The 24,431-nt window shown below is 48.5% G+C and overlaps 1 protein-coding gene across 4 annotated transcripts in view; it reads left to right on the forward strand.

The window, feature by feature from the left end:
- USP9X (ubiquitin specific peptidase 9 X-linked) overlaps positions 1–24,431 on the forward strand; it is a 593,271-nt gene that overhangs the window by 202,803 nt on the left and 366,037 nt on the right. For all 4 annotated transcript variants that reach the window (XM_082246987.1, XM_082246989.1, XM_082246990.1 and 1 more), the window contains exons 11-12: positions 6,143–6,247; positions 10,049–10,255. In XM_082246987.1, coding sequence (XP_082103113.1) covers positions 6,143–6,247; positions 10,049–10,255 — 312 coding nt within the window. The remainder of the gene's footprint in view (positions 1–6,142; positions 6,248–10,048; positions 10,256–24,431) is intronic.

The raw sequence follows: 24,431 nt of genomic DNA on the forward strand, positions 1-24,431 counted from the left end.
TTTACTCGAGGTTAAGCTTCAAATGTACAAGTTATTTCTCTCAATGATTTTCCTTCCTATAATGCTGCACCGTGGCTGGCTTGGTGTCAGTCAGTTGTCTAGAAGAAAATACACTTTAATATTATTTATTTGGTTGAGGGTTAAATGAACCCCTGCCTACTTGCCTAGACACTTTTAGTGTGAAGCAACGGAACGGATTATGGATTGGAAATGGACACATTGGACAGGACAATCTTCAAAAACAAACCATCAGTGCTATAAAGCTATAAAACAAGACTGGTGATGTGACTGACTGGCGGCAGACTGAATTAGTAATTACTAATTCATTAAAAACATGAATTAGTAATTATTTCAGTGCTTAGCATTTGGGAACATGTAGGTTTTTCTGTAAGAACACTAGATGATCCACATGCTCAGGTTTAAGACTGCTTCTTTTCGCTGTTATAACATCTCCTGCAGTAGAGAAAACCCACTCTGCAGATACACTTGTACTTGGGATACACAAGTAGTGCTTTGACAGCTGAGAGAGGAGGGGGAATATGACCTCATGCTCACGCCACCATTTTAAAGGGTCCTCAGTGAGAGGCAGAGGTGGGGCTTTACAATATTTTTCCATTTCGTCTTCTGCCTTGGCATAGGGGGTCTTAGGTTCTATTGCACCATCAGTAAAAGACTGCCCCAGCAAAGTCATGAGCAGCCATGTCGTGGCCTTTTTTTTTTGGGAGGAGAATGGCTGTCCTCAATGGGTGTTGTTTCTTCTTCCACAGTTGCTTTTTCCCTAGGCACTTCATCCACATTTGTCCTTCTATTAGATGTAATCTGTGTGTTTGAACAAAAGATAATAGTATAAGAAGAGCTGAACTGACTAAGAGTGTGATTCATTGATGGTGTGGGAAACTGCACGGTAATCCATACCATACAGTTCCACTTCCCACACCGCATCAGTGAATCAGGGCATATTACACAACAATGTAGCTGAGCTTCTAGCTGTCTGGCAGGAAACATGATGAAATTCTAATTACCTCCAAATATGCAGCCTCCTCAGTCACTCCTCTGTATATCTCCGATCTCTCCTCCTCTGTGAGAATAAAAGGCAGTCCTTTAAAGCGAGGATCCAGAGCAGAGGCTGTATGAAGGATCTTCTTCTCTGCCTCACTGCTGTACCGCTTCAGATCTGTTTTGATGGCATTCTTGATCTCATGGGTCATGGCTGTGTCTCCCATGGTGTCTGTCATGCTCTGGAGCAGTTGTGCATTTAGAGGGGCAATGAGAGACACTGTTGGGTTGCGCTCTTCTGACATCAGCAAGGTTGCATCCTTCATTGGCTTTAATGCACTCACAGCGTCCTCTGCATTTGACACATCTGTTTCATTGAGAGTGCAGAGATCAGACTCTCCTTTTCTGACTTCTGGAGACAGCAAGGTGGCACAAACTGCAGGTTGTTGTTCTAAGAACCTCTCGACCATGTCATATGCGCTGCTCCATCTTGTTGGCACATCAGTTATTAGCTTATGATTCTTCAGGCCCAGACATTTCTGTTTCTCTTTTAGACAGTGGCTTGCTCTAGTGCTGCAATGGAAGAATGTGGCTATTCGTCGCACTCTGGCGAGAAGCCTGGAGAGCGTGGCCCCTTTCAGTGCCCGCTGACATGCAAGATTGAGTGTATGGGCAAAACATTTAACATGAGGAAATTTACCAACTTGAGCTGCAACTATCATGTTCGCCGCGTTGTCGGTCACAAGCACTACAGATTTATCAGACAGCTGCCATTCTTCCACAACATGAGACAGTAGCTCTGCCAGATGAGCACCTGTGTGAGACTCATAAATGGCTCTTGTTTGCAACACATGTGACAAGACCTGCCAGTCCTTAGTAACGTAATGTGCTGTTATTGTAACATAGGACTCCGTTGTGACTGAAGTCCATGAATCACACGTTATTGCGACTCGACTGGCTTGGTTCATTGACGCAAGTACCTGAGCTTTGGTGTCGTGGTAGAGTGCAGGTATAACGTTTTCTGTAAAGTGCCTGTGTGATGGGATCTTATAACGTGGCTCTAGCGTCTTCACAAGGTAGCGAAACCCGGCGTTGTCCACAACTGAGTAAGGCCGTAGGTCCTTGGCGATGAAAGCTGCCACAGCTTTGGTTAGTTTCTTCCCTTTTTCTGAGTTGGGCGGATAAGTTGACAGTATGGCATCAATACTTGGCTGATCTGGGTCTAGCAGTCTTTCTTTGGCAGTGGTGGCACTGCTGGTGGCGACAGGTGTTACTAACTCAGAGTGAAAACGGCTAACATGGTTTCTCAAGTTCGTAGTATTCCCTAGGTATTAAATTTTTGTGTGACAGGCTTTACATACGGCGTGTGTCTTGTCCAACTCGCGCTTCCCTGTGTGTTCGTAAAATCCAAAATGTGCCCAGATGTTTGCTCTTAAAACGCTAGGTGCATTTTTTATCTCTCGATCTTTTTCTCCTTCTGCCATTACCATACTACCACGTATGTGACGGAGACGGATGACGTAAGTTGCCAAACTCTGTCAGTGTTTAAAAAAAAAAAAAAAAAAAAAAACAACTTGTAAACTAAGCCGCAACAAGTCAACCAAGCAACATCTTTCATAAAATATGACTGTCTGTCAGACTCCCTTATGCATGCACTGAGCCAAAACCCCCGGGGCCCCCCCCTTACCCCACAGCTGCCTGTGACACTGACAGAGACCCCCCTCCCCCCACAGCTGAGCTGACACTGCAGCCTGACACACTGACAGAGACCTGGGTGGATGTCCCACACCTTCCCCAATCCCCCACAGCACTGACAAACACTGAGAGTGAGTCCCCCCCCTGCCCAGACCCCCACAGCTGACAGAGACCTGGATGTCCCACACCTTCCCCAATCCCCCACACCACTGACAAACACTGAGTGAGTCCCCCCCTTGCCCAGACCCCCATAGCTGACAATGACAGAGACCCCCAGGCCCCCACTGACACTCAGAGAGCCCCCTGGCTGCCAGACTGCCACAGCAGAACAGTACCCCCGGGCCCCGACCGACCGTCCCCTGTCCCAGACCCCCCCCATCACAGACAATGACATCCCCCAGAGATACAGACGAGACCCCCATGAATGATTACACAATTATTTGTTCGGACATACCTGCTGTGTGACTGTGTGGGTTGTTGTGCATTGCAGAGGAGGACAGGTGCTGTGCTGCTCTCTGGGCTCTGTGGCGGGCGGCTGGCGTCACTGGCAGTGGCGTGGCGGCTAGGCCTCAAGGGCCTGTCGGCTACGGTGAGGTGAGGCTGGCGGCGCTGGCTGGCTGCGATGGGGACGGACTTGGGGCTCCTCGCTCCTGTGTGTGGAGTGTGGACTCACTGGACTGGCTTGGCTGGCTGGCTGGCTTCTTGGCTGCAAGGCCGCAGGTGGGACGCCGATACACGCGGGGGATGTCTTGCTGCGCCTCGGCCCGGGTCAAAGAGACGGAAGGGGAGGGGCGGAGCCTTTTTATTAAGCTCCCGCCACTTACCCACCAATCAGCTGCCGATATTGTGTTTTTTTTTCTCCCTTGCGCGATAGGGCGTGGCCGCGGCTGATGACGTCATTTCCTAATCGATTATGCCTGCAGCCCGCATCGATGCAGAATCGCGAAGGGTCGAATCGCGATGCATCGATCTTTCGATTACATTCCCCAGCCCTACTAAATTGGCATGAGTGTGTGGCTACCCATGAAGTTAAATCGTTCTAAAGCCGTGGTTTTTTTTTTTTTCCCCCTAAAGTGGTTCTAAAGATTTTTACCATACTGTTTTCTCTGCATTAAGGTAAAAATTTTCCACTATGTCCTTTCCTCTACCAAACCACCTACCTTCTGTATCAATCCAGTGCTGTGCCCAGCTGCAGGTCTTCTCTTCCTGGTCTCACAGGCTTGGCTGAGAAAGTGGGAGCCATTGGCTTCTGCTGCTGTCAAATCCAATGAGCAGAAAGCAGGGGGTGGGGCTGAGTTGCTCTGCGTGTGTTTGAGGACACACAGCCCAGCCTGGGAACAAGCTTGCACATCAGCCTCTTCAGCAAGTGGCTTGCTATGCCAGCATACACCGAAAAAGTGGTCAGAGCAGGTATGCATAAATCTGTTTATTATTTTAATAAAAGAAAAAAAATATTCCAATGCTTTCTCTGAATTAAGGTAAAAAATTGCAGCCAAGCAGAATGGCGAGTGGTCGAGCTGTGCTGTGTGTTTCTATGGACCTGCACAACCTGGCTCGAATGCTTGCCCACATCATAGCTTGCTGAGGGAATAGGGAATTACACAGCCTTGCCGTTTATTTCTGGGACCCCAATGTCGAGTTCTTCACTTATGTTCCCTAATCTTCTCACCCACCCATGCCACTATGGGGGAGTCCCCCTCTCCTGAATTTTTCCTTTTTTTCCCATATAATGGTTGATAAATGTGAAGTGGTGGAAATGCAAAACCCTAAGTCCCACTGGATATCTTTTTTTGAAATGTTACTTTTGAGAGAACTTTCCCTTACTCATTTTCTCTTTGAATCCCTGATCTTCATAACAAGGATATTTGTCCTCCAATTGGTAAAATGTAACCTAAATATGCCAGTTCAGGACACAGAAACAAGTTTGTTTAGGGTAGGAACAGTAAGTTGCATGCACTTATCCTTCCACTGACTCCTGCCATCATGTTCACACACTGAAGAGAATTTGGTACTTCCAAATATTCAGATGTAGCTGACTCTCTAACTGCCCCACAAACTTACACACTATGCCTTAGTCACCAAACTAGAGCACTCTCCCTTATGGGCATAGGGTATTGGTCCTTTGGCCTTTGTCAACTAAACGTATACAACAGTTTTGTAGATCCTGCTTGTGAACAGGATGGTAGTGGAGTTATGGAAGGTAATTCCAGTTGACGACCGCCCGCCGCAGATGTACTGCGACAGGCAGCCGCTCCCAGGCAAATCACCGTACATGCGTCAGCGGGGAAGCCAATGCAGCGGGCAGGTGGCTCCGATTGCCGTCTGACACCCGCGATCGTTCCCAGCTGAGAGAGAACAACTCCCTGCAATGATCGTAGAGCCCCTGTGATCGTTCTATTTAGGATCACATATCTCTATGGTCATTTCAGAAGCCACGCCCCCCACAGTTAGAATCACTCCCCTAGGCTCACATTTAACCCCATTGATCACCCATGTTAACCCCTTCCTGCCAATATCATTATTCCAGTAACAGTGCATATTTTTAGCACTGATTACTGTAGTAATGTAACTGGTCCCCCCCCCCCCAAAAGTGTCAAAAATGTCAGTCAGGGGTCCAATCTGTCGGCTGCAATGTCACTCCCGCAAAAAATTGCAGATTGCCGTCCTTACTAGTAAAAAATAAATAAATAAAATTGACATCTTTCCCGTAGTTAGTAGACGCAACAACTTTTGCGCAAACCAAAATACGCTTATTGCGTTTTTTTGTTTTTTACCAAAAATATGTAGCAGAAAACAAATTGAGAATGTCATATAGCAGAATGTGAATATATATATATATATATATATATATATATATATATATATATATATATATATATATATATATATTTATATATATATATAAATAAATATATAAATTTTTTTTTTTTTTTTTTTTTCAGGATTGTCGCTCTATTTTTGTTTATAGCGCAAAAAAAAAAAAAAATTGTACAGGTGATCAAATACCGCCAAAAGAAGGCTCTATTTGTGTAAAAAAAAAAACATCAATTTTATTTGGGTACAGCGTCGCACGACGGCGCAATTGTCCATTAAAGTAACGCAGTGGTGAATTGCAAAATAGGGCCTGGTCAGGAAGGGGGAGAATCCTTCTGGTCTTAAAGTGGTTAAGCTTTCTTTACCTTTTCTGCAGTAAAATTGAACTTTGTACCTAATGTGCAGTCCCTAATGCTCTCTGAAACATTGTGTAAACGGTTTAAGGGTATGGATGTATATGTTTATGTATGTATGTGTATATATATATATTATGCGTGTGTATGTATGTGTGTATATATATATATATTTAGTGTAATTTTCTTTTTCTACTTTTACAGTTACAAAGCTTAGTTGAGTGCCAAATGTTGAAACTGTTCATATGTATTTACTTTTTTTTTTTATTTTTTTTATTGTGCAGGCAGGAAAACATGAAGCCATTGTAAAAAATGTCCATGATTTACTTGCCAAGCTAGCGTGGGATTTTTCTCCTGAACAACTTGACCATCTTTTTGATTGTTTTAAGGTAAAGGCTTTTTTACAGTATTTTTTTTTTTTTTTCCTTTAAGCTTACATTTTTTTTTTTATATACAGGTAGTCACCCATATTAGCTATTTATGTATGTTTAACTTTTATGGTCAGTGTATGGTATGTAACAGCATATAGGGTTGGTACAGAGTTTCCTAGGTATATACAAGATAACCCCCTTAAACCTATATTCTGCCTCTAAAAGTATATAACTGATAAAAGTTCTCTCCTTTTATTTACATTTTCAATTCCTTATTGCTTACAAAAAAAACTGAGGCTGGTGGAAATGGGACTGGTTAACGGGGCAGTCCCTCCAGCCTTCTCTTTTGCCAGTGCCCAGTCACCTGAAACTAGCTGCATTATAATTCAATATAATGACTGAAATTCCCATATCCTTTACTGAATTTCTTAAAATGGAAACTGTTAAGTCAAATATTTTATATCTTTATCTTACTGGACAGGAAGTTATAGACCATGGGTCATATGCACTTACCTTCAGGTGATTTTGCTGTGGCAAAAGCTCTGCTGGGAATGCTGCTGGTGCACCCTCTTATAGTCGGCCCCCACCCCTCCCCCGTGGAACTCCAGGTTTTTTTTTATGTGAATGATCTCTACTCCTATGGAGGAGTTGTCTAAACAATTTCTATTTTTTTCTTTATTTCTTCGACTGACACTTCTATCTAGGTCCAAATGTCTACTGCTTTGGGCTCACTAGCAGTTCCTAGATCAGTTACTCTGTTACACTCAATCTTGGGAATGCTATTGTTTTCTCACACAGCCTTGCTGCTTGGGTGGTGACAGTTGCACTGTCTTCTGGCTGACACATTTCTGCCAAAAATGCAAGAAGCATGACTGCTGCTTTCCAAGCTGCCTGTTGTTCCAGAGTGAAATCCACGTGATATAATCGGTCAGTGCCTGGCTCTTTTCGCAACCAGTTTAATACCCTCTTATTCCACATAAATTTTGTGGGTACAGGGGGTTCCCTCACTTGGCAATGGCAAAGATGAGGAGCTGAGAAAAATTGGCCTAATAAACCTTGTTCTACAGACAGCACAGAAGAAAACTAGCAAAACAATCGGGGTGATAGCTGTTCTCCTTCAGCAGAGCAGGGCCCAATGTAGACACAAAGTATATAAATTGATAAACCGCGCTAATGGTAACCAAAAGTAAATGAATAATAAAGTAAGCAGCAACTTCAAGTGTGACAAAACCCCAAAAAACATATAAATATAGACAAGTTGTGCTAAGTGATAAATACATAAATAGGAATTAATGTGAAAAAAAGTCATAAATATTGTGGAAAGTTCATGAATTTCGGGCAAGTGAAGAATGTATAAATCAAAATTGTTGCAAATGGGCGAATCCACAACTGATAGATATTCTGCTTGCTGGTGAATAATGTGCATAAATGCTGATCACACTCCGCCAGGTGTGGTGGACCCGTGGATAAATAAGGCACCGAGACTCAATCCGATAAGGAACACTAGATTTGGCGTGATGGTGACGTCAAACGACTCAAATGAAGGTGTAGTCACCATATAGGGTAATTAACATGGAATGACAAAAATAAATGCCATAGCATAAAACCAAAAACAATGAGTGAAAAATTAAGGGAGAGTAAAGGGTGCACTCACAAAGGATGCAAAGTATTGCGCCTTCACAGATAGTAATGTGAAAAGGGAAATAAACCACCGCTGTGCATGTCGCAACCTGTGTAAATACTTCTTACCCAAATAGAAGTAAGTGTACGCTGTATAACATCCAGCATGAAGGAGAAGATGTGCAGCAAAGGAATGTGTAGTCTCCACACAGTGAGGGGTACAGAGAGGCGAGACTCACCCCTATAAAAAGCCACCACCGATATAAAAGCTCCTTACCAGACAACAGTAAGGAATCCGCCTGTAGTTCAAAGGGCAATCTGATAAATGTTGTATCTGGAGGGAGCCTGAAGACCTCAGGAAATCACACAGCAGAAGCCAATGCACATATGAACCAGTGTAAACCGCAATCCTAAAAGGAAAAATAGAAAAGCCATAGCGTAAAACCAGACAGACTGTTAAATAAAAAGCCAACAAAATACACTCGCATGAATAAACAGTGTTACGCCTCGGATGAAAAGCTAAAGCTGCCGGCCGGTCTGCTTGCCGCCCGCACTTTCTGGACGCAGAGGGTGACGTCAGCAATATAGACACAGCTCTCTTTAAGTCCATCGAATGTATTCTTATCTAAGGCAGATTTCCCATGTTTATTTTCTTTGGAAAACTCTCTGAACTTTCAGTCTCCAAGGCCCTAAAGCCACCTGATATCTATTTAGGAGTATTATTAATGATACTAATGCGCTGCCCAAACTACTTGGATACCTAAAACAAAAATTTGATGAAATTGTTGATAAAATAGTCCCTGTATTTCATTTATGAATCCTACTGCTAAGTGAACCCAATAGTTCCAGTGCTGTAAGAATTAATCTTCAATGTGCACCACCTCACAGTGATATACAATGGACCTTATGGGTAGACGTGCAAATTTTAGTTCTATCAGCGCTTCTCTTTTACACTGGGGGTATGAGACAAATCGCTGCCACCAGTCCTGGATCTTTACCTTTCAACAGTTCGGCTTAACCAATTTCCGACCCGGGTATAAGCTGAAGACCGCTACAGCACGGACATCAATAGATGCCCTCCCAGAACTTCACTGCCCTACACGCCTTCAGGGCACACATCGGGTGATTATAGATCGAGGCAAAGGGTCAATCACAATGGCACTATAGTAGAGATCTGTGTCCAATCACAGCTGATTATATGTTAACAAATCCACATTTCTTTTCCTTAGCTCGGTCACTGTGGATAAGTCTTTCCTGTGACAGCAGATATTAACGCTGATAATCAGTGCCCTAATCATCAGTGGAGCATAGCCTTGCCTCTTAATCAGTGCCACCTTATCAGTGGCCATCAGTGCTGCCCCATCAGCGCTCATCATTGAAGAAAAATGACTTTTCTCTTTCGTTCCTTGACGGACACAGCGCCTGTCATTCTAGACCATTGGCTTATACTGCCCCCTACTCTGGGACGGTCGGACCCCCGTGCTCTCCTCCTTCCCGCAGGCACCCCCCTCCTCTCTTTTTACCGAGTACCTCTGCCTGCTGCCCCCTCCACATACAATTTCAGCGGTGGGAGCCCCTCCTTATCCCCTAGTATTGACTCCTGGATCATTTAGCTTCCTGATTGCCGCACTTTTAGTGCAGATTCTCCTGGTGGTTGCAGGTGCCTGTGTTGGCCAGTGGTGAGTCTGGTGGGGTCCTCGCCCTCTCTGCTGAGGATCTCTCTGTGCATTGTGCTTGGCGACTGGGTGGTGCTGTCAGTGAGGTGGCAGTCGTTACACTTTTTTGTGGGGTCCCCTTAGTGAATCATGGAGTTTATTGCAGCGAAAGGTGGTTCTACAAAGTATTGACTCAAGGGGGCCTGAATAAAAATGCATACCACACTATTCAGATAAATTCATTTGTAAAATAAATGTTAAAACCATTTATTTTCCTTCCACTTCACAATTATGTGCTGCTTTGTGTTGGTCTATTACATAAAATCCCAATAAAATACATTTACATTTTTTGGTTGTAACATGACTAAGGGGTATACTATAAATACTTTTTTAACTTACTGTATACAGTATGAATATCTGTTTAATAAAGTGGTCTTTTTTTTGAATAACAGAACATGCTTGCACTGTAAATTACTAGATATTCCATAAAGTCTATGCCAACGTTTATCAGTTTTTCTATAAAAGGCTTTTTCGTCCTTTATAGGCTAGTTGGACAAATGCAAGCAAAAAACAACGTGAGAAGCTGCTGGAGTTAATACGACGGCTAGCAGAAGATGACAAAGATGGCGTAATGGCTCATAAGGTTTTAAACCTTCTTTGGAATTTAGCTCACAGTGATGATGTGCCCGTTGATATAATGGACCAAGCCTTGAGTGCCCATATAAAAATTTTGGATTACAGCTGCTCGCAGGTTGGTAAAACAGGTTTATATAAAATGTTAAGGTGCTTTTTGTTTTTTTTCCTTTTTGTTTTTTTTCCTTTCGCCAAAAAGATAACATTTTACATTAACAGGTTTTCACAATACCCTAACAAGTACATTAGAGGAGTTTGCATTTGAAACCGCATTTGGTTATAAAAACTGTATAGTGGTGTTTTTATATATTTTTCCTTTACACATAACTCTAGAAGTTAACCACTTCCCTACTGGCGCATTGTGAAATGACACCGGCAGGAACACGCTCTCGCTCCCTGGGGGCGCATAGCTATCGGGGATGAGGCGTGTTTCTCGGGGCACAGCCCAGCCCTGATTAGTGTAAAGAGTCAATAAAAATGGCTCTTTACTACGTGACCGGCTTTGTCCAATCACAGCCGGTCACATAATGTAAACCGTTACATAATGTAAACCGAACCCGGTAGCTGTTACCGGGTTCTCCTCCTCACACTGATCCTGTGTGAGAATTGCGGTACTAGCTAGTTACCGATTACAGGAGAAAGTAACACACTGATAGCACCAGTAATAAAGAGCACCTGTCTGCAGCCCATGCCTCACAGAATATATACGTTGGGGTGCTTCCTTTGCAAAATGTTGTTTCCATTGTCCTGGTGCTCCAGGGCCTTCAAAAGTGTTAGGCAAAAGTGTTAGGCAATTATGTGTAATTCATGCTTGTATCGCTATACTCCGGAGGAGTAGCAGAATTTATTTTGGGGTGTAATTTTTGCTATGTACATGCTATGTGCTAGAAATATCTTATGAATTAACAACTTTGTGTAAAAAAAAAAAAATACATTTTCATTTTCTTTTCACATTTTTCAGAAACTTGTGGAATAGAACGACATGTTCAACAGACTCAGTATGCTTCATAGATTATACGTTGGGGTGTTTGCTTTCCAAAATGGGGTCATTTTGTGGGTAATTCCATTATCCTGATGGTCCAGGGCCTTCAAAAATGTGATAGGTCATTGGGAAATTATATGTGTAATTGATGCTCCTAGAATGCCTGACTGTGCGCCTTGCATATTGGGCCTCTGTATGTGGCAGGCTGTAAAAGTCACACATGTCGCCATACTCGGGAAGGGTAGCCAAATGTATTTCTCTTACGTCCTCCGACAGTCGCCGCCTCTTCATATTCGTCACATATGGGGTATTAGACTTTGCTCCGAAGGAGTAGCTAGGCAACAGAATATGTTAACATTAAAGCTTTTAACATATCCCACCCTCAAGGGGTGGTCCCCTCAGTCAATACCCTCCTACTTCCTGCAACCATATCTCAGTTTTAATGTCTAGCTTGTCAGGAGTGGCTGGCTTTTCCTGTGCTGGGGCTTTCTGCCCCAGACTCTTTCTTCTTTTTGAAATTTTGTTTGAGTTTTCTCTCTACCTTTACTTAGCTGTTATTTTTGTCAGCGTTAGTTAGTTCTTCTGATGAAGAGGATCATGCGGGCTGGGTCTCGGGCTGATCCCCCTGGTCGCAGGTCGTGGGTCAGTGGCTTCCCAGCCTGCCATCGAGCGTTCAGCCAGGTAACGCTCCTGGCACAGTGAACGACCCATCCCTGTTCGGTGCAGGGTGCTTGGTGAGGTGGCTACCTCACTGGACGCTGTGCGGTTTCTTAACCCCCATTTTGTGCGTCTTGAATTGCGACTCTCCCTGCCTCATGTGCAGCGGCTTGTTCGCCTGTGCGGGTCCCCCACGCCATTGAGAGGTAAGTGTATCTATGTGGGGACCTGTCTGTCTGGGGGGGTGTCAGTCTGGGACTGTGTAACCTGCCTCTATTCACACTGCTTGTCTCCCTATCTCTCGGCTGCATGCTGTGGGCTGCAAGGGGGGGGGGGGGAGCTGTGTGACACTGTGTGTGTCAGCCTGGTCAGTGTGAGAAGCTGTGGGGCATGTTTTTTTGGCATGTTTGGGCATATACAGCGATCACTGCGGCGATCTGACATGTATTCCTATACAGGGATGTCACGTGTGCATTACTGCACTGTGGAGCGGCGGTTTCGGCGCCAAACGGCGCCATTTTGCCTACACTCGCTCCGGCCGCATGTTTTACATGCATGGCGGCCATTTTCTTGTAGCCTCCATAGGCTTTCATAGAGCGCCCTGGCAGCATCACTTCCTCTTTCCAGGAACACCGATCGAGGCAGCAGCAGCGGCGAGGGTCTCCTCAGGTTTTATCCTTCTGTTCTTGCTATCCATTGCCTGTATTCAGTTTGCATATTCCCTGTGGGGGTCTCATTGTGCTTGAGTGTGGTGCGGTGGGCTGCGCTTGCCGCGCTTGCTTAAAGGGGCAGTTAACCCTTTATTGTCTGGCATTACAGGGGCAATGGATTCTCAGGAGGGCAAATTTCCTACCGCCTTGGTGGAAAGCCAGGGGACCGCTGTTTCCCCCCCAGGGGGGGATTTAGCCACTATTGTGGCTGGCCTTGCTGCTCAGGTGCAGATGCTGGTGGCTGCTCAATCTACTAAAAGACCCAGAATTGCTCTTTCCTCTGATTCTGAGGGTGAAGGTGATGGGGTTGTTATGGCGGGGGCCTCCTTATCGGGGTCCCGCTCCTCCCTAGATCTGGTGGGGTCCGAGGTGGAGGCTGAAGTTGAGGGGGTTGATAATTCTCCCCCTGGCTCGCCTGAAGAGCTTGCAATCATGGATGAATTGATTGCTTCCATAAAACAAACGCTGCGTTTGCAGGATGAAGTGTGTCCCCCCGCTGCCTTGGCGGCCTATGGGACGCAGAGAAAACGCAGGACGCCGCAGGTTTTTCCCTGCAATGATGATTTTCAGCGCGCTGTTAAGAAACAATGGCGCAATCTGCGCAAACCTTTTGCTGTACCAAGTAGGTTCAAGCTGCGTTATCCTTTCTCGCCTTCCACTGATGAAAGGTGGTGTGTGCCTCCCCCAGTGGATCACGCAATTGCGGTTTTAAACAAATCCACTGCGATTCCTGCAGAGGATTCCCCTGTGTTCCGTGATGCCACGGATAGGAGATTGGAGTCTCTTGCCCGTCATACTTATTCTGTTACGGGTTCTATGCTTAAAGCTCCGTTTGCTTCTCTCATGGCGGCCCAGGCGATCGCAAGTTGGACGCAGATGCTTAGGCGCGTCCTAGTGGCCGACTCGGCCTCACCGGCGACCCTGGATATGGTGGATCAAATCCACCAGGGTGTCATGTATCTGTGTGATGCGGACCTGGACCTGGTTCCATTGGCTACGCGTGTGCACAGCGTGGCGGTGTTGTCTCGCCGCCTGGTTTGGTTGAAATGTTGGTCGGTGGACCAATCTTCACGTAAGACCTTAGCCAATCTGCCTTATGATGGGTCTCGCCTTTTTGGGGAGTCCTTGGATGTGTTGATTAAGGGGATCACCGGGGGTAAGAGCACTCTCTTGCCCCATTTCCCCAAGGCTAAGGGGGCTTCTGGGAAGAAGCATGCTAATTTTCGGCCCCCTCAGGGGTCCTTTCGTGCCTTTCGGCCGCACTAAAAGTGCAAGCCGTTCAAAGGTCAAGGCTCTCAGAAGAAGCCCTGGTCTGGGAAACAGAAGTCCGGTCAATCCGGATCTGCAGCCCATAACAGTTCGGCCTGAAGGGGCGCCCTCACCCAGTTTTGGGGTGGGGGGACGCTTGCTCGGTTTTCTTCAGCCCTGGTTGGCCCGTGTGCGGGACAGATGGGTTCAGGAAATCGTTCGATCTGGTTACAAGATCGAGTTTCTCTCTCGGCCGGAGAGCAGATTTTTTCCCTCAAATCTTCAACTGTCTCCAGAGCGTTTGCGGTACCTGCACCTGGCGGTGCGGGACCTGAGGGCTCAGGGAGTGGTGGTTCCGGTGCCTCATCGGGACAGATTTCGGGGGTTTTATTCCAATCTGTTCACCGTGCCCAGAAAGGAGGGCAAGGTTCGTCCAATTCTGGACTTGAAGGCTCTGAACCGCTCTGTGCGGGTTCGCAAGTTCCGCATGGAATCCCTGCGGTCGGTGGTGGCTGCCCTGGTTCCGGGGGAATTCATGGCCTCCATCGATTTGAAGGATGCGTATCTTCACATCCCCATTTTCGAGGGTCACCAGAGGTTCCTTCGATTTGCCATTGCGGAGGATCACTACCAGTTCGTGGCGTTGCCTTTTGGTCTCGCCTCGGCTCCGCGGGTCTTCACCAAGGTGCTTGCACCGGTTCTGGCATTATTGAGGGCCCAGGGCTTTTCTGTCCTGGGGTATCTGGACGACATTCTGGTTCGGTCTGCGACCAACCAGGGCCTGGAGAAGGACCTGTCTGTCACGATGCAAACTCTGCAGGAGTTTGGTTGGACGATAAATTTTCCAAAGTCGACACTGAGTCCGTCGGTTCGTCTCCCCTACCTGGGAATGATTCTGGACTCTGTGCAGGCGAAGGTCTTCCTGCCGGAAGACAAACTCAGAACTCTTCAGGAGGAAGTCAGGTCCCTCAGGGACGTTCCGTACTCGTCTCTGCGGACGTGCATGAGATGTCTGGGGTTGATGGTCTCGGCCTTCGAGGCGATTCCCTTCGCCCAGTTTCACACGCGGGGTCTCCAAGCGGAGATCCTGTCCAGGTGGGACGGGCGACCTCAATCTCTGGATCTTCAAATCTCATTGAGTCATCGCACCAGAAGAAACATTCTGTGGTGGCTCCAGTCCCCGTTGGTGTCCGGGGGCAAGTCGTTTCGTCCTGTCTCGTGGACGGTGATCACCACGGATGCCAGCCTGTCGGGCTGGGGTGGTGTTCTGGGCGTTCTGTCCGCCCAGGGAACTTGGTCGGAGGGGGAGTCTTCCCTTCCGATCAACATTCTGGAATTGCGTGCGATAAGTCTCTGTCTTCATCGCTGGACGGACCCGCTGCAGGGCTGGCCGGTTCGGGTGCAGACGGACAATGCCTCGGCGGTGGCCTACATCAACCACCAAGGGGGCACCAGGAGTGCCCGAGCGGCTCGAGAAGTGGCCGACATTCTGTCTTGGGCCGAGACTCATGTCCCGGCGATAACGGCGGTTCACATTCCGGGGGTGGAGAACTGGCAGGCGGACTATCTGAGTCGCCAGACCCTGGATCAGGGGGAATGGTCTCTCCACCCGGATGTCTTCCAGATGTTGTGCGCGAAGTGGGGTCTTCCAGATGTGGACCTGTTCGCGTCTCGTCTCAACAAGGTGAAAAGGTTCGTGGCAAGGACGCGCGATCCTCGGGCAGACGCGTCGGACGCGTTAGTGGCCCCGTGGCATCAGTACAGACTGATGTATGCGTTTCCACCGATTCAGTTGCTGTCCAGGTTCCTTCGCAGGTTACACTCGGAACGCAGCACGGTGATTCTTGTGGCACCGGACTGGCCTCGCTGGTCCTGGTACGCAGACCTCGTGAATCTGGCGGTCGACGCCCTGTGGCGTCTGCCTCTTCGAGACGATCTACTGTCTCAAGGACCGATATACCATCCTGCTTTACAGTCGCTGGCTTTGACGGCCTGGCTGTTGAGACCGAGGTCCTGAAGAAGGGTCTCTCTCCAGAGGTCGTTCATACTTTAATCAACGCGAGGAAGTCTTCCTCGGGGAAGGTTTATTACCGTACTTGGAAGGCCTATTTTGCCTGGTGTGAGTCCAGGGGGTTTTCACCCCGCACGTACTCGGTTTCCCGTGTGCTGTCTTTCCTTCAAACGGGAGTTGATCAGCGTTTGGCGCTGGCTATGATAAAGGGTCAGGTGTCTGCGCTAGCCGTTCTGTTTCAACGTCCCGTGGCTTCCAATTCCTTGGTTGGCACTTTTGTTCAGGGTGTGCGGCATCTGGTTCCTCCTAGGAGGGATCCTTTGCCCCCTTGGGACTTGAATCTCGTTCTGTCTGTGTTGCAACGTGCTCCTTTTGAACAGATCAGGGAGATCTCGTTGTCTATGTTGTCCAAAAAGGTCGCCTTTTTGGTGGCGATCACTTCGGCTCGCAGAGTGTCGGAGCTGGCAGCTTTGTCCTGCCAGTCTCCGTACCTGGTTGTTCATTTGGATAAGGTGGTCTTGCGACCTAATCCTTCTTTTCTTCCGAAACGAGTTTCGGAATTCCATCTTAATGAGGATATTGTCTTACCTTCGCTGTGCGCGAAGCCTAAACATCCAAAGGAGGTGAGATTACATTCTTTGGATGTTGTTCGGGCAATAAGGGTTTACCTTAAATCGACTGAGTCTTTTCGAAAGACGGACTCCTTGTTTGTTCTTCCAGAGGGTCCTCGGAAGGGCATGGCGGCTTCGGCCTCTACCATCGCCAAATGGATCAGGCAGACCATTGAACAGGCCTATGCCTTGCAGGGGAAGGTTCCCCCTGTGCCTGTGAAGGCGCACTCTACTAGATCTTTGAGTACGTCTTGGGCCTGTCGTCATGGGGCTTCTGTAGCCCAGGTGTGTAAGGCGGCGACCTGGTCGACCGTACACACGTTCACAAGATTCTACAAAGTAGATGTTCAGGCATCGGCGGATGCTTCCTTTGGCCGCAAGGTTCTTAGTGCGGCCATTCCCTAGGGTCCCTTGTTGGGGACCTCTGGCTGTTGGGATAAGTTTCTGTATCCCCTGGTTTTTTGTCTTTTCCTGGGTTGTTGCTCCTGTTGAGCACTTGTTTTTTCCTGTTGCCCAGCTGGTTTCCTTCCTTTGGTAAGGTTCCTTTCTTTGATGCGGAGACTGCGTTGCCTTTTCGGCGCGGATGCGTTTCCCACCCCTCATGTTTGCACTGCTTTGGGACGTCCCCATATGTGACGAATATGAAGAGGCGGCGACTGTCGGAGGACGTAAGAGAAAACGGAATTTTTGTAAAATCTTACCTGTAAAATTCCTTTCTCTGAGTCCTCCGACAGTCGCCGCCCCTGCCCCTCTTTTGGGGTTTGGTTGTATACTCTACTGCTATTCCACTAAAACTGAGATATGGTTGCAGGAAGTAGGAGGGTATTGACTGAGGGGACCACCCCTTGAGGGTGGGATATGTTAAAAGCTTTAATGTTAACATATTCTGTTGCCTAGCTACTCCTTCGGAGCAAAGTCTAATACCCCATATGTGACGAATATGAAGAGGCGGCGACTGTCGGGGGACTCAGAGAAAGGAATTTTACAGGTAAGATTTTACAAAAATTCCGTTTTTCTCTGTCGCTCATTGACAGACGTAGTCCTCCTTGATTAATATCAACTCGGGTTATACTGCCCTCTACAGGAGTAGGACTAGACAGGAAAGAAAACGTTCTGGCCACACCTTAGGGGCAGTCCCAGAGGGTATATACTCTCTCTGCTACAGCAAATCAGTTTTTTTCTGTCTAGTTAGGAGTAAGGACCTAGATGCCTTGCTAGGATCTTCGGTCCTGGCAGGAACTTTTTTTAGAAAGACTTTTTTAGACAGCTTTTTTTTTCTCCAGTGTTCCTGTGAGATCTTCAAGCAAGCACGCTGGAACTGGGCGACGGGCTGGATGTTGAGATCCAGTGGTCACCCCAGTTCAGCCTACGAGTGCGTGCAGGCCATAGCTCCGCGCTGGGTCGGCCGCGACATAGTCCCACTGGACGGGGACTGACCCTGCGAGTTAAACGTCTCGCCTGGACGCCAATGACCAACAGAGTCACGGCGTCCATATTGGTCGACAGCCCCCCCCACCCCGGTGGAGAGGGGTTCTGTCAGGAGTTGGCGCCCGCCTGGTTCCGGTATGGTGAGTAGTATGTTCCCCCTCTCCCCCTGTCGGGTTTGTGGTGGACGCGGGCCCCTCTCTGGGATGGTAGGACACTCAGTTCTGGGTCTCCCCTCTATCCTATAACAAGTCACAGATCCCCCAATTTGAGTGTGATTTTTGTGAATAGAAACCAGGAGGCTTGGTTTGGGAGCTGACTATCTAAGGTCATTGCAAGACTGTAAGGGTGACTGAAGTCAGTGGCAGTACTAAGAGGCATTACTATTGAGGTAAAAGGTATCCTACCTGTCAGTGTGTACACAGGCCGATGCCTATGCCTGAGTTACTGCAGTCCAGATCGTCATTCCTCCAGTAACCGGTCACTTCCACGGGCCGCACAGCCTCCCGCAGGCCGAGGCACTCCCGCAGGCCGCCAGGCCGAATGCATACATCCCGCAGGCCGCTGCTAGCCGCCGCTATCCTACACAGGCGCCGCCATTTTCCTGCAGATCGCACGAGGCCGCCATATTGGCATAGCCTCGTGTCTCCAGCATGGGGGCGGCCATGTTTGAGGTGATCAAACACCTCGAGGAGCTATGGGGAGGCGCCGGAAGGCGTGTAAAGGGGCGGAGCCGCCTTCTTTTACCCGGGAAAGCAAGCCAAAGACTTCCTGTCTGTAATAGACAGGGCTGGAACAGGTTGTATTGAAACTTCTGAGCATCACGTGGTGAGCCTTGGGGTCTCTCTCTCTCTCTCTCTCTGTAGGGGTCCAAAAGCAGGTAACACTGAGGGGCGCTGTGGCGCTGGGGGTCTAAAGAAAAAAAAAAAGTTTTTTTTTTTTTGCAAATTATTTTTTTCCGGCAAGTGTCTGGAATAATCATGGACCCTGCCACACAGGTACCCCCACCTGATCCCCTCGAGGTGGCCGCAGGACCCTCCAGTTCACAGAATATTGATGCATTTACAGCAGCTTTGCAGTCTTTGGTATCCCGGGTGGAGATGGCCTGTCAGGGACGGGGGTCAAGAAAGCGACCCCCGCCTACCCCTATTTCATCTGATACTTCAGATTCTGAGATGGTCATTGCAGCTGCAGGTCCCTCTGCAGGGGCTGTTGTCTCAGGTAAAGTTCCCTCAGATAGTGAGGGGGACGGTTCTACCTCCGCCATAGCACAAGAAGCATTGGTGGGCGCACTAGTTGTGTCGGTCCGGGAAACCTTAAGACTTGAGGTTTTACCGGCAGAGGTAACCGAGATGGAAATTCTCTTTGGTACTAGTAAACCTACCAAAACGGCGAAGGCTTTTCCCTTACCCAAATGTTTTGGTAATAAAATTAAAGAGGAATGGGATCATCCAAAACGAACCCTTACTATTTCCAAACGCATTGCTAGATGCTATCCGTTTGAGGAATCCCTCATTAAGAAATGGACGGTACCACCAGTGGTGGATCCACCTATTTCCAGACTGAATAAAGCCACTGTTATCCCGTTGGAGGACGCTCCGTCCTTTAAGGATCTGGTGGACCGGAAAATGGAAGCGGAGTCCCGCACTATTTTTTTCCTGATAGGGTCAGCCTTTAGAACAGTGATTGTCATTGGTTTAGTTTCACAAACATTAACGGAATGGGCAAAATTGTTACGCCATGACCTAAAGGGGAGAAGTATCCCCCAGGCAGCATCTGATTTGATGGAACAAATTTATACAAGGATTACAGTTCGTCTGTGAAGCAGCCCTGGATGCCACTCCCTTGTTAGGGCATGCATCGATGTCAGCGGTAGTCCTCAGACGTGTGCTGTGGTTAAAATGCTGGTCGGTGGATCTAGGTTCCAAAAAAGCTTTGGCGAATCTCCCCTTTCAGGGGAATCGCCTATTTGGGGCCACCCTAGATGAGATCATTAAGGATGTCACTGGGGGCAAGAGCACTTTTTTGCCGCAGGCTGCTAAAGCTAAAGGACCTCGTAACAAGCATGGACCTTTCTTTGCCGCTCATAAAGGGTTCGTTCGCTCCGCTGGGGCGAGCGGGAAAGGCAAAGCCCCTCTAGGAGGATTCAAGAGGCGCTGGTCGGGCAAACAAAAGGCCGACTCAGCCAAACCTGAAGATAAGGCTAATACAGCCTGAAGGTGCGCCCCCACCCGGCTTAGGGGTGGGGGGACGTCTTCACCGGTGTTCAGATAAAGGGCTTTCCTGAATCCCGGACTAAGGGGTTCAGGAGACCATACGATCAGGATACAAGATCGAGTGTTGATCACTGCTACCGGTGCAATTCTTCCCTTCCAACATTTAGGTGCTACAGGGAGCGGTAGTTCCCGTTCCCTGAGCAGATCATTTTCTTTACCTTTTCCAAAGATCATTCTCAGTTCCCTCCAGGAATCGGATCCGGTTGAGCAAGCGGACCAAGGAGCCTCTAGTCTGGTGACTTCGGTCTCTAATGCTCAACCAGGAGAAATCATCACTCCTAATAGGAATCAAGTTTCTGATAAATGTGTGGGAACAGAGAACGATCAGACTTTGTCGGATTGCCTGGACCAAGCAGCTCTAGGGCAGCCCGGTTCGGATCCAGTCAGACAATATCATGGCGATGACTTGGGTCGATCACCAAGGATTTCACCATCTGGGTCTTCATCAGAGCATCCCGGAGGTGGATCTGTTGGCATATCGGCTCAACAGGAAGGCGCGGAGGTTGGTAACGCGCGCCCGCGATCCTCTAGCGGACGCAGCAGACGCGCTGAACGGCCTGTAAAGGCAGTGTCAGCTACTATATGTCTTCCCTCCTCTCAGATTGCTGCTGAGATTTCTCCGCAGGATAGAGATGGAGGGAACTCCAGTTATCCTGGAAATTCTAGGCTAGCCTCGTCAAGCCGGTCACGCCGACTTGGACAGGCTCCTTGGAGACTTCCTCTCAGGGAGGATCTGCGGTCTCAAGGACCGATCTTCCATTGTGCTTTACAGTCGCTGGTTTTAATGGCCTGGCCATTGAGACCCAGGTACTGAAGGACAGAGGGTTGTCAGCTTCAGTTATTCCTACTCTAATTAAAGCAAGGAAAGCGACTTCCAGCAAAGTCTATTATCGCACATGGAAGACTTATATCGCGTGGTGTGAATCTTTGGGATTTCCCCCACGTACCTATTCGGTGACCCGAATCTTGGCTTTTCTGCAAAAGGGGGTTGAGCAGAAACTATCCTTGAGCACTATCAAGGGTCAGGTTTCAGCATTAGCAATCTTCTTTCAGAAGCCTTTGGTTACTCATTCCTTGGTGCGGAATTTCATCCAGGGGTGCGGCACTTGGCACCGCCAGTGCGCGCTCCCTTACTGCCATGGGATCTTAATTTGGTTTTGTCGGTTCTGCAGAAACCTCCCTTTGAAAATATCAGGGAGATTCCCTTACATTATCCCAGAAGGTGGCCTTCTTGGTGGCTATCACTTCTGCACGCAGGGTGTCAGAACTGGCTGCATTATCATGCCATTCCCCATATCTTGTGGTTCATAGGGATAAGGTAGTTCTTCATCCGAAGCCATCCTTTCTTCCTAAGGTGGTTTCAGACTTTCATCTGAATGAAGATATTGTGCTACCTTCCTTGTGTCCTCAGCCCAATCATCCTCGGGAATATGCGTTGCATTCCTTGGATGTGGTTCGGGCAATCAGGGTATACCTGAAGGCTACGGAATCGTTCCGTAAGACGGATTCACTTTTTGTGATCACGGATGGCCCCAGAAAGGGGTTGCCTGCATCTGCCGCGACTATCTCCAAATGGATCAGACAGACGGTGGTACAGGCTTATTCGATTAAGGGTTGGAATCCTCCGTTCCCTGTTAAGGCGCACTCTACTCGAGCGCTCAGTACTTCCTGGGCCTACCGCCATCAGGCGTCAGTGGTCCAGGTGTGCAAGGCGGCTACCTGGTCGTCGGTGCATACCTTTACAAAATTTTATAAAGTTGATGTGATGGCATCGGCGGATGCCTCATTTGGCCGCAAGGTTTTGCAGGCCACAATTTGAGGAGACCGGTGGTCTACCTCGAGGGTTTTTTTCCGTTGGAATTTCAGTTGAGTCTCATCGTGTGATTGATGAGCCTTTAAAACTTCTAGTTGGCACTGGTTGGGCCTTCTAGATTGGATTTTGATTTCCATTTTCCCACCCCTCATTTGTGGTACTGCTTTGGGACGTCCCGAGTTGATCTTAATCAAGGAGGACTACGTCTGTCAATGAGCGACAGAGAAAAATGGATTTTTGTAAAATCTTACCGTTAAATCCTTTTCTCTTAAGCTCATTGACAGACGTAGTACCCGCCCCTTTGTTTTTGAGTTGGGTTGGGTTAAATTCTCTAAACACTGCTTTGTGACATAACTGATTTGCTGTAGCAGAGAGAGAGAGGATATACCCTCTGGGACTGCCCCTAAGGTGTGGCCAGAACGTTTTCTTTCCGGTCTAGTCCTACTCCTGTAGAGGGCAGTATAACCCGAGTTGATATTAATCAAGGAGGACTACATCTGTCAATGAGCTTAAGAGAAAAGGATTTTACGGTAAGATTTTACAAAAATCAATTTTTGGGGTGGAATTGCAAGTATGCATATGCTGTGTATAAGTAACTTCTAATGACAATTTTTGGGTAAAAAAAAAATGTGGGAAAAGAATACAACTGCAAAAAAATCACCATGCCTCTTTCTAAATACCTTGACATGTCTACTTTCCAAAAAATAATTTGTGGGGTATTTGTACTAGGGATCGACCGATCGGCAACACCGATATATGGGGGGCCGATATGCACTTTCCCTGATATATTCGAATCGGCCTCTGAAGTTACCGATATTGCCACTATTTTCATGACGTCATTGCGTATGTTGCGCTGCACACGTTCTGCCTTCTAAGACCGCCTCCCACGCCTGCGCATCCCATACGTGACATTTAACCGCATTTAGCCACCCACCACAGGGTGCCAGCTGCCAGCCGCCAGCCATCCGACCCACAACAGAACCCGGGTGCAAGGCCAGCATCCAGCCACCCACTCTACAACAGGGTGCTAGCAGCCAGCCGCCCACCCCACAACAGGGTTCCAGCAAACCAGCCACCCAGATGACACCAAGCCCGCCACCCGCCACAGTGTTCCAGCAAGCCAGCCACCCACAACAGGCCAGGGTGACCGACCCGAAGCCAGCCACCCGGAACAGGGTGACCCCCCCCAAGGCAGCCACCCAGAGCAGGGTGACCCCCCCCCCCCCCCCAAGGCAGCCACCCGGAGCAGGGTGACCCCCCCCCCCCAAGGCAGCCACCCGGAGCAGGGTGACCCCCCCCCAAGGCAGCCACCCGGAGCAGGGTCACTCCCCCCCCCAAGGCAGCCACCCGGAACAGGGTGACTCCCCCCCCCCCCCCCCCCCCAAGGCAGCCACCCGGAACAGGGTGACCCCCCCCCCCCAAGGCAGCCACCCGGAACAGGGTGACCCCCCCCCCCCAAGGCAGCCACCCGGAACAGGGTGACCCCCCCCCCCCCCAAGGCAGCCACCCGGAACAGGGTGACCCCCCCCAAGGCAGCCACCCGGAACAGGGTGACCCCCCCAAGGCAGCCAGCCACCACAGGGTGACCCTCAAGCCAGTAACCCACCACAGGGTGACCCCAAGCCACCCACCACAGTGTTCCAGCCAGCCAGTCGCCCACCACAGTGTTCCAGCAAGCCAGTCGCCCACCACAGTGTTCCAGCAAGCCAGCCACCCAAAACAGGGTGACACGGAGCGAACCACCCAAAACAGGGTGGTACCAAGCCAGCCACCCACAACAGGGTGACCCCAAGCCAGCCACACTGCCAGGCATCAGCCATCTACCCACAACAGTGTGCCAGGCAGCCACCCACCCTGCCAGGTGTCAGCCACCCACACTGCCAGGCGTCAGCCACCGACCGAAACAGGGTGACAGCAGCCAGCCACCCCACAACAGGGTGTCGGCAAGCAAGCTACCCAGGCGTCGGCATAGACCCACAATGGTGCCAGCAACTCAGCAAGCTACCCATACTGCCAGGCATCAGCCACCGACCCACAACAGGGTGCCAGCAATCCAGTTTTTTTAAAAAAACTTTTTTGTCTTTCAAATTGCAATGGAGATGGATGAGAAGAGAAAAAGTAAAAGTGTGGTCTGGGACTATTTCTTGTCTACACCTTCTCCAGGAAAAGCAGCAGTGTGCAACACATGCACAAACTAAGCATTGGATCAGTAACTGCAAAAAGCAAATGCTTCAAATCTTCGGGCCCATGTAAGTTCATCATAATCAATTATATCATGCAGCACAGAAATACAAAATGCATATCAATGTGATTTTGAAATGCCTCCTCCACTATCCCAGGCAACAAAAACAGATATGTTTCTGGAAAAAATAAAAAATAAACAGATGTCACTGTCTAGATTCAGCTGGAAGATCCCAACTGCTTGACAGAGTAATCCGAGATTATTGTCACTGATAACCAGCCATTTACAATGGTGTCTGACTCAGGATTTAAATGGTTGATGTCCATACTTGAGCCAAGCTATACACTGAAGAGTGAGAAGTATTCTCGAACCGAAATGC

This window comes from Pelophylax lessonae, assembly GCF_965119305.1.
Source record: "Pelophylax lessonae genome assembly, chromosome: 2".
In the NCBI taxonomy this organism is placed as follows: Eukaryota; Metazoa; Chordata; class Amphibia; order Anura; family Ranidae; genus Pelophylax; species Pelophylax lessonae.